An 8,885-nucleotide genomic window follows, 5' to 3' on the forward strand; every position below is an offset into this window, starting at 1 on the left:
TGCAGCTGAACAAGTGTTGTATTAAACGGCGTCGTTTATTCGACTGATCTTGATACACTTCGCGCGGAGGGAGAGTAAACATCGAGTTAAAGTCATGCAGGCCATCAAGTGTGTGGTCGTCGGGGACGGGTGAGTCACTTTACTGTCTCTTCACGGTCTCTGATGAGTCTGTACTCACATTCTCTCACTCTAAACATGTCTGGGTTCACTTTGTTGCGCTGGCCGTGTCTAGACAGCATCTAGCAGCTTCTCGGAGTAACTTTAAGTGCAGTGTTGTGATCCAGTCACTGACTGTACCACAGTATCATCACAGAGGACAGGCTCTTATAAACACACATCCTTCATCCATGTGTTAGTTTCCACATATCTTAGTTCTTTGTTTTGAGGTTGTTTAGCCAAGTTGATAATTGCACTTTTAAGGCTGATCTGAAGCTCCTACATAGAAGTTTCTCATTGACTTGCCAAGTTTACACAAAGTCTTAAGTGCTGCCTTGAACCTGTAAGAAAATGAAATACTATATTGATTATCTGTGGTTGGCACTTGATTCATATACATCACTGCATGTTTTTATTGATCTATTTGACATTTTATTTGCTGTTGTTATTAAGCAGTCTACCCAGAAAAAAGGTTCACAGATGTACCACAGACCTCTTATTATGAACCTGCTGATTGAAATCAAAACTGCTTTCAGTTGTGAGAGGAAGTGAACCGCACAAAATCATACGTCACATTCTGGAAATCTCAGCCCTAAAGTTCTAGTCATATCCTCCTGAGACCCAGCTCTGGAGAGGATATTATATTTCTCTCACATGTCACAGTTTTAAGTTTCTCCATGACCACTCCCTCTGCTTGCTCTTTTAATATGGCTGACATTCATTTAGTCATCAAACTGTACATCCTTATGGAAATATGATAATAATGTTTGTCATAAATCAAAATCTCAGGAAAATGTTAACAACCAAAATATGACTTCCTGTTATGCCACTGTAGAGGACACCAGGACTAAAGGCATGTTTATTATACATTATGGGAGACGCAACAATTGAATAGGAAAATAAATTATATATATATATATATATATATATATATATATATATATATATATATATATCAGTATTCTTATGTAATATTGGATATTATTATATAAATATGGCCAGTTGTTACTCCCATTATTGCACTTATTTTTTCAAATTGCTGTCCCAACAGCACATTAATATGCAAATTATAGATAACATTGTGTTTAATGGGGAAACCAGTTTATGGAAATTTTACACACATTACATAAAGTAAAATGGTATATCCGATCATTTTGTTATAATTTTTTATAACATAGTTGAGAATCATCCTTATACAGAGTTTGGTATAAAAAAAAATCCTGAAACCTTAAAATTGATTGGTGATTAAAAGAAGAAAATAAATCCTGTTGTTTTTGCTTTTACATGTCTATTCATGTCATTTTATTTTATTATTGTTTTCTTTAGAAGAACTAAGTCCTGGTGTCCTTTACAGAGGACTAACAAATGAATAAGATATAAAAAATAAATTGTATAATATTTTTTTCTTATGTTCTAAACAATGTAATGACATGGGGAAAAAACAAACAAACAAAAAAAACTCAATACAGAAAGCTTTTTTTCTCCTGGTTCTCAGGAGGATATGAGAGCTTTTCTGACAGACCAGTTTTTCAGCAGTTCTGCTTCCTGATACGATCTTGTTGTGAGGTGTTTATCTTCTTCATTCCAGAGCTGTGGGTAAAACATGCCTGCTGATCAGCTACACAACCAATGCCTTCCCTGGAGAATACATCCCCACAGTGTGAGTGCCAGCGACGTCTGGAAATATCCAACATATCTGAGCTGTGCTTCGGCCGTCCAGAATCATGTATTCCAGAGAGTTCTGCATTTGTTTACAGTCAGCATGATTTCACATCCAGGTTTACCTGGTCATCACTGATTAACATTTGGAAGAATTGCATTGCCTTTCCTCTGACAGATTTGATAATTACTCTGCAAACGTGATGGTGGATGGGAAACCAGTGAATCTGGGTCTGTGGGATACAGCAGGACAGGAGGATTATGACAGACTTCGGCCCCTGTCGTACCCTCAAACGGTAAGATCACAGACCCACAGCCAGCCTTTTTTAGAAGATAATGAAGAGTTTCGGTTTTAGTGCCAATCTGTGGGTGTGTTTTTTTTTTTAAGAATTTACGGTATGCATGAATGTAAAAAGACTGAAAAATACCTTTGTATTTACACTGTCCCCTTCCATGAAAGTGGACATAAATCTTGCTTGTCCTCTTAATAAATTACAGTCTCAGTTAAACGGGAAATGGAAAAAATGGGAAATTCTGCTATCGTTTATTTGTAACTCAGCCCCTATACTAGTAATGTAATACATATTTTCTCATGCACATTGTCAATTTTAAACAACAGTATTTCTTGTCAGTCTGAGACATTGCTGGCTATAAATAGTGGAAATGCACCTGTAAATCTCCATCGGTGCATCATGAGTGCTTTTGTCCCATAGGACGTGTTTCTCATCTGCTTCTCCCTTGTGAGTCCGGCCTCTTTTGAGAACGTTCGTGCCAAGGTAAGTGCTTTTTCTTCAAAGTAGAAGGTAAAACCAAGCTAGCAAATATTATCAGAGGCTTTACTTCTTGAAATAATTAGTGCACGCAGGACTGACATTGCATTTCTCACCTGTTTTGATGATTTTGCAATGTGTTGTGTGTGTTCAGTGGTATCCAGAAGTGAGGAACCACTGTCCAAACACTCCAATCATCCTGGTAGGAACCAAGCTTGATCTGAGAGACGATAAGGACACGATTGAGAAACTGAAGGAGAAGAAGCTCACTCCCATCACCTTCCCTCAGGGCCTGGCCATGACCAAAGAGATTGGTAGGTGGAGTCCTGCACATCTAAAAACATGTCCATTCATAAATGACTGCATTACTGTGGCATAAAAAAGCTTTCTGAATGGAGAGTCCGTGTTTTCTCATACATCATGCTTGTTATGTTGAAAGTGGTTGTGCTTGTCTTTGTTTGACAGGCTCTGTGAAGTATCTGGAGTGCTCCGCGCTCACGCAGCGTGGTCTTAAGACGGTGTTTGACGAGGCCATCCGAGCAGTGCTCTGCCCTCCTCCTGTCAAGAAGAACAGGAGGAAGTGCCTGCTGCTCTAGAGCTGAGGAAAGATCGGAAAGAAGTGTATTTCTAAAGGAAATGAGAATGTCTTCCATTGTAATTACCTGTACTACTTTATACCTTCACAAAACTCTATCCCCTACCCACCTCCCACGCAGACACGTACCATTGGATGACCTGCGGCCTTTGACTAATGGGATATGAAATTTTAGATGGTTAGCAATGTCCTGAAGTTGGTTCCTTCCTTCCATTGAGGACCCGTAAGGTTTGTTTACAGTCTTTGTTTGAAAGAAATGAAGATCCTGCCAAATAGCATTAAATTAAGATGGGGGCGGTACTGTGTCCACCACATTTGTTGCTTTTTACCCCCTAAAGGGCTGCAACCATTTGGCAAACCAGAGCTAGCTGTTGGCTGCTGTGAAGCAAATGCGATGTCTGGTGGTTTAACCCATTTAGTTTAAAGCGATAAAGTTAAGTCCGCTTACCTCGCACCTGTTTCTGAAACACGAGGTTCTCATAATGGAAGGATGAGGACAGAACAGATTTATATTCTTGCGTGCACACTATTTGCCATTTGTTTCGGGGAGGTTATTCTGTGATTTAAGGCCACACTTAATTATACACAAAAACATGTCCTAGCCACATTTCACTCCTAAATTGTACTTTAAATAAATGAAGCCTGTTTTTAGGACCTTTAGGCACAATTAGTTGTCCCTTATTGCAATATATATATCATTTTTTAAATTTTAAGTTTTTCTGTATGAATTTTACTGTAAAATTTGACTATAATGAAAACTTTGATTGAGAAAATGGGCTTTATTGTAATTGAATGTCATAATATTCTGTATCATAATGCATGATCCTAAAAATAGGCTTTATTTTTGTGTAATCGAAGTATAATTTCCATCTTTGTTTTGAGGTGAAACATGGCCAGGAAATGTTTTGTTGGTTTCAGAATGGGCTGAACTAGTTTTAGCCCCCAAATATCAGCACTCAATAATGGCTTCTTAAAATATCCAATGGATCACATGGGACAATTAGTGTAAATCTTAATTTAGCGGTATATGAACACCTCGATGCTTTTTGGCATTTATAGTAAAAACAGCCATATCTATATTTTTGGTTAAGACACTTTTAGAAACGTTCTTCTTTATGACACTTTTTATATTTGCTAATGTTACAAAAAGAAAGACTACTGTCAAAGCGTACACTACAGGAATTGGTTCATGTGAAGTTAGTTTTCTCTTGATGCAGTTTATTCCACTTACATTTGACTTCTTTCTGTACTAATAACTTGTAACTGTCAAATGTGTTTATATTCTGAAATCGATTGCTTGTCTTGTTGATTGAACAGCACATCATGTATAAGGTATTCTGACTTTTAACACTTTTACATACACACTTGAACTGTCCTGAGGCACAGATACAGAATGTGCATCATTTTTGATCACCCTATCGAGCGATTTCTATCTGCAGAGTTATAGCCAGATTTTAACCCTGTTTTTAGGGGTATTGATTATGTCACTTGTTTTACAGAACCATAAACTCAGATAAAACCCTACAAAGTTGTGTGTTGTTTCAGTTGGAAACCTTGTGTAGTTCAGATTTTGGCCTTCAGCAGTTGGTGTAGGACTTCTGAAGGGCCGTGGTAATATGAACTCCGTTCTAGACACAATTATCTTAAGCTGTAAATGCCATTTAACTGGCAGCAACATAAGAACACATCTCAAAACCTTAACTAGTGGTGATTCTGAGTGGTGCCAACAAAGACGGTGAGAAAACGTCCATTTGACACTGAGAAGTTTGGCAAAATTTTATTATATATACTGTGCACAGTTGATTCTGCTGTTTGTAACCAAAATAATATGGCAATCAATACATTACAAAGTTCACTTCAAGTCAAGAGAGTTGAGCTCTTCGTTTCAGTCCACGTATCGTAATAATGTCCCTGATGTTGTCTGTATGCTACAAATGGACAAAAACATCACATTTTAGACATCGGACCTTGTCCTCGCCATTACAACTCAACTGTATTCAGTGATTCAGCAGTCTTACCACTCCACTAACTCGGCTCCCATTATATCATGAACGTGATACTTCATCTGGAATTGGACCTGTGAAGTTGTGCGGCGTCCCTCCAATTCAGTCCTGAGGATTTCACCATATCTGGATTTCTTAACCATGCCAAGAACAGCTTTGCGTCCTGTTAGGAAAAAAGATATTCAACAGCAGGAAGTGGAAATGCATTGCACGTGTGTCTCTTGTTAAACCCCTACCCTTAATGAAGTACTTAATGAATTTGCCAGAGTTGGGGATTGAAAGCCACCAGCTGCCCGCATCCCTCACCGTGAGGACGCCTGATTTCACCAGCTGCCTGCAAGGCCGAAATAAGTACAAGAGACAACCAAGAACATAGCAATATTTGTGTCCTCGTCCTTACGTTATCTCTCGGTCTGTGAAGAGGAACTCATTAAGCATTTTTTCCTTGTTGAAACTCAAATCGGAGCAGCCGGGTATTAGTTTGGCCAGAAATTTCTCTACAGTTCCCCATGTTTCCCTGCCAGCTTCCCCCAGCAGGACTTTTGTTCTGTAATCTTCAGCAAACACCAAAGCGAAGGCCTCAGAGTCAAACCCCAGCTGGAACATCAACAGCTCGCCATTTTCCCTCAACTCATTCTGATGAGGAAAAGAGAAGACCAGAGCTTCTGAATGTGTTAAGAAGATTATAATAAAGTAATCTACACACTTACATACAGGCAATGCAAACTGATCTTACCACCTGCTTGTCCACTAAGGTTTTGTCATTGTGTAAACTGTACAGCTGATGTTTTAAGACCACTGGTGGAAGGCTATCATTGAAGAGCTTTCGTGAAAACAGTGTCATGAGATACTGCAAGCTTGACCTGACATCAGCTGCTCCATCTGCTGAACAAACAGCATACAGCATGCTTATAGAAACAGATTCAAGCAGTTACATACTGTATAATGGTGTATTTAAAGCCTATAGCAGTAACATTAGTATAGTAATATATTTACATACTTATAGCCATTAAAATGATCATTACGGACATAATGACATTTCATATCTATATATTGAGTATTATTTTAAGCAGGTCTTTTGAAACATTACGTCTGCTACGTTTTTATAAAATTTGAAAACGTCATGATGTATCAGTTTCATACTTGGGTTTTAAAAGCAAATGTTATTACAATGTTTTAAACGAAACCATGAAGGTAAACCATAGATATGACATCGTGACTCTTACCCGTTTCACTGTCAGCTGCACATCTGCGTCTCTTTGTTAAACAGAACGTGTCTGCGATCAGGGCTCTTTTCCTGCTCATTTCTTTCTTTAATGCACGGACAATACTTCATTTAACTGTACTTCCTCGTGTAGATAGCTTGTATGCTAGCAGAGAATAGCGCAAAAAATTTATTTAACATTTCTACTGCTGAAGTTACAAAAGAACACGGTTTTTATTTTCAACAAGTTATATTTTCCATAAATTCTACTTTGTTAACTCTTGAATGTCCACTCCTCTGTTCGATGACACAACAGCTGACTGTGAGTCTTCTTCGTTGCTTTCTGGATGAATTAAACACATCGGGAGCTCTCTGGCGGACTCTATTAAAACAACACGCACGCGCTCAAGGAGAGGAAGTGCATGTGTTGTTCCCAAAAACTGCAGATGATGCACTACTATATAATTGTTTCATTTGGTCAAGTGTGAGTATAATTCTACTCTTAAACATCTCAGTGGGATATAGCTTGGCATCTTCTACAAAGTCTTACTTAAAGTTGGCCAGTGAAAACTTTGGAAATACTTATATTCTTGATTTTATGGGATTGCACAAAACGTCTAAACTTTTCTGGAATTGGGGTTGAAATTGCATGAGTCTACATTCAAAGGTTCAAAAACAAACTATCAACATAGTACCATAATAAACAACACCTGCAGGAACGACCCGCCATACGATACTGTAGTGTTGTGCTCAGCATTAATTTCAATAAAACTATTGGAACAGACTCATTTTAATTATTTTATTTAACTATTTGAAAATATGAAAAAAGTTAATTGGTAATGCTACTTATAATTCTAAACAGTACAATAAAAGATTAGCATGCACCCTTTAGATATTTATCAGTTAAGTAATCATTGCTTTAAAAATATTAAGAGAAAAGTAGCCCAATAAACATTAAATGTACCTTTTCCCTCCATTACAGATGTCACTGTCAGTCAGCTCAATACTGGGAGAGATTATTGGTCTTTGATTCTCTTAACAGCATGAAAAACAAAATGTTTATTCAAATTGTGATTAGGATATATAGAAAGATCAGCACCCTTTATAATCACTGAAGCTGTCAATCACTTCAACTTCAATCACTTTTTTGTGTGTGTTAGAATGTTTCTGACACTTATACCAGTTAGGAAGTGTTCCATTTTATTTATATTTAGTATAAATATATCTTTTTAGTTTTTGATATTGGCCCTCTAATTGGGATTCATTCAAAAACTCACATGGGTATATTTATAAATAAAACAATATAAATATCATCCACACTGTTTCACAAAGATTCACCCACTTAGAGACTCATGGTCTAGCCACAGGAAACACCCAGTATAGATGGATAGGGCTAACACACGTACATACTTCGTTTAGCTAAAACTTTAAATTCTACTTCTTGTTACAAGTATGGTAGAACCATCACTTCTACCACAAAATAATGCTTTGTAAGTAAACTTCCTGATTTATCTAAATTCCTTAGCACATCCAATAGCTCAGAACAACTTGATGATGTAACAGAAACTATGGACTCTCTCTTTTCTAGCATTGTAGATACAGTTGCTCCTTTACGCTTAAGGTGGGAAAGTAACCTATCCTACAGAAAAGCAATAAAAACTGCTAGATCTGATTACTTCTCTTCTCTTTTAGAAGAAAACAAACATAACCCCAGGTATTTATTCAATACAGTGGCTAAATTAATGAAAAATAAAGCCTCAACAAGTGTTGACATTTCCCAACACCACAGCAGTAATGACTTTATGAACTACTTTACTCCTAAAATCGATACTATTAGAGATAAAATTGCAACCATTCAGCCGTCAGCTACAGTATCACATCAGACAGTGCACTATAGACCCCCTGAGGAACAGTTCCACTCATTCTCTACTATAGGAGAGGAAGAATTGTATAAACTTGTTAAATCATCTAAACCAACAACATGTATGTTAGACCCTATACCATCTAAGCTCCTAAAAGAGGTGCTTCCAGAAGTCATAGATCCTCTTCTGACTATTATTAATTCCTCATTGTCATTAGCATATGTCCTCAAAACCTTCAAACTGGCTGTTATTAAGCCTCTCATCAAACAAACACAACTTGACCCCAAAGAAGTAGTTAATTATAGACCAATCTCGAATCTCCCTTTTCTGTCCAAGATACTAGAAAAGGTGGTATCCACACAATTATATTCCTTCTTAGAGAAAAATGGTATATGTGAGGATTTCCAGTCAGGATTTATACCGTATCATATTACTGAGACTGCTCTCCTTAGAGTTACAAATGATCTGCTCTTATCATCTGATCGTGGGTGTATCTCTCTATTAGTTTTACTGGATCTTAGTGCTGCGTTTGACACAATTGACCACAAAATTATCTTGAATAGATTAGAAAACTTTGTTGGCATTAATGGAAGTGCATTAGCATGGTTTAAATCGTACTTATATGACCGCCATCAG

The 8,885-nt window shown here is 37.3% G+C and overlaps 2 protein-coding genes across 4 annotated transcripts in view; one reads left to right on the forward strand and one right to left on the reverse strand.

Moving 5' to 3' along the window:
• Positions 1-3,269, forward strand: part of LOC132148786 (ras-related C3 botulinum toxin substrate 1-like) — a 3,400-nt gene extending 131 nt beyond the window's left edge. The window contains exons 1-6 of the mRNA XM_059557496.1: positions 1-129; positions 1,745-1,816; positions 1,994-2,111; positions 2,529-2,591; positions 2,740-2,899; positions 3,051-3,269. The exon at positions 1-129 is cut by the window's left edge and continues 131 nt beyond it. Of these exons, the coding sequence (XP_059413479.1) occupies positions 95-129; positions 1,745-1,816; positions 1,994-2,111; positions 2,529-2,591; positions 2,740-2,899; positions 3,051-3,181 (579 nt within the window). The 5' untranslated portion in view covers positions 1-94 and the 3' untranslated portion in view covers positions 3,182-3,269. The remainder of the gene's footprint in view (positions 130-1,744; positions 1,817-1,993; positions 2,112-2,528; positions 2,592-2,739; positions 2,900-3,050) is intronic.
• An 851-nt stretch (positions 3,270-4,120) lies between these two features.
• Positions 4,121-6,727, reverse strand: LOC132148785 (serine/threonine-protein kinase 19-like). 3 transcript variants are annotated; one of them, XM_059557494.1, is made up of 6 exons: positions 6,410-6,727; positions 5,920-6,056; positions 5,584-5,819; positions 5,420-5,517; positions 5,199-5,346; positions 4,121-5,108 (listed from the first exon to the last, which is right to left on the reverse strand). In XM_059557494.1, the coding sequence occupies exons 1-6, from the start codon at positions 6,486-6,488 to the stop codon at positions 5,066-5,068; spliced, it is 741 nt and encodes a 246-aa protein (XP_059413477.1). In that variant the 5' UTR covers positions 6,489-6,727; the 3' UTR covers positions 4,121-5,065. The 3 variants fall into 3 exon arrangements, with proteins under 3 accessions (XP_059413477.1, XP_059413476.1, XP_059413475.1); XM_059557493.1 differs by having other exon boundaries at positions 5,920-6,065; XM_059557492.1 differs by having other exon boundaries at positions 5,920-6,068.
• Between the last annotated feature and the right edge of the window lie 2,158 nt (positions 6,728-8,885).

The sequence above is a fragment of the Carassius carassius genome, chromosome 9, assembly GCF_963082965.1.
Source record: "Carassius carassius chromosome 9, fCarCar2.1, whole genome shotgun sequence".
Lineage (NCBI taxonomy): Eukaryota > Metazoa > Chordata > Actinopteri > Cypriniformes > Cyprinidae > Carassius > Carassius carassius.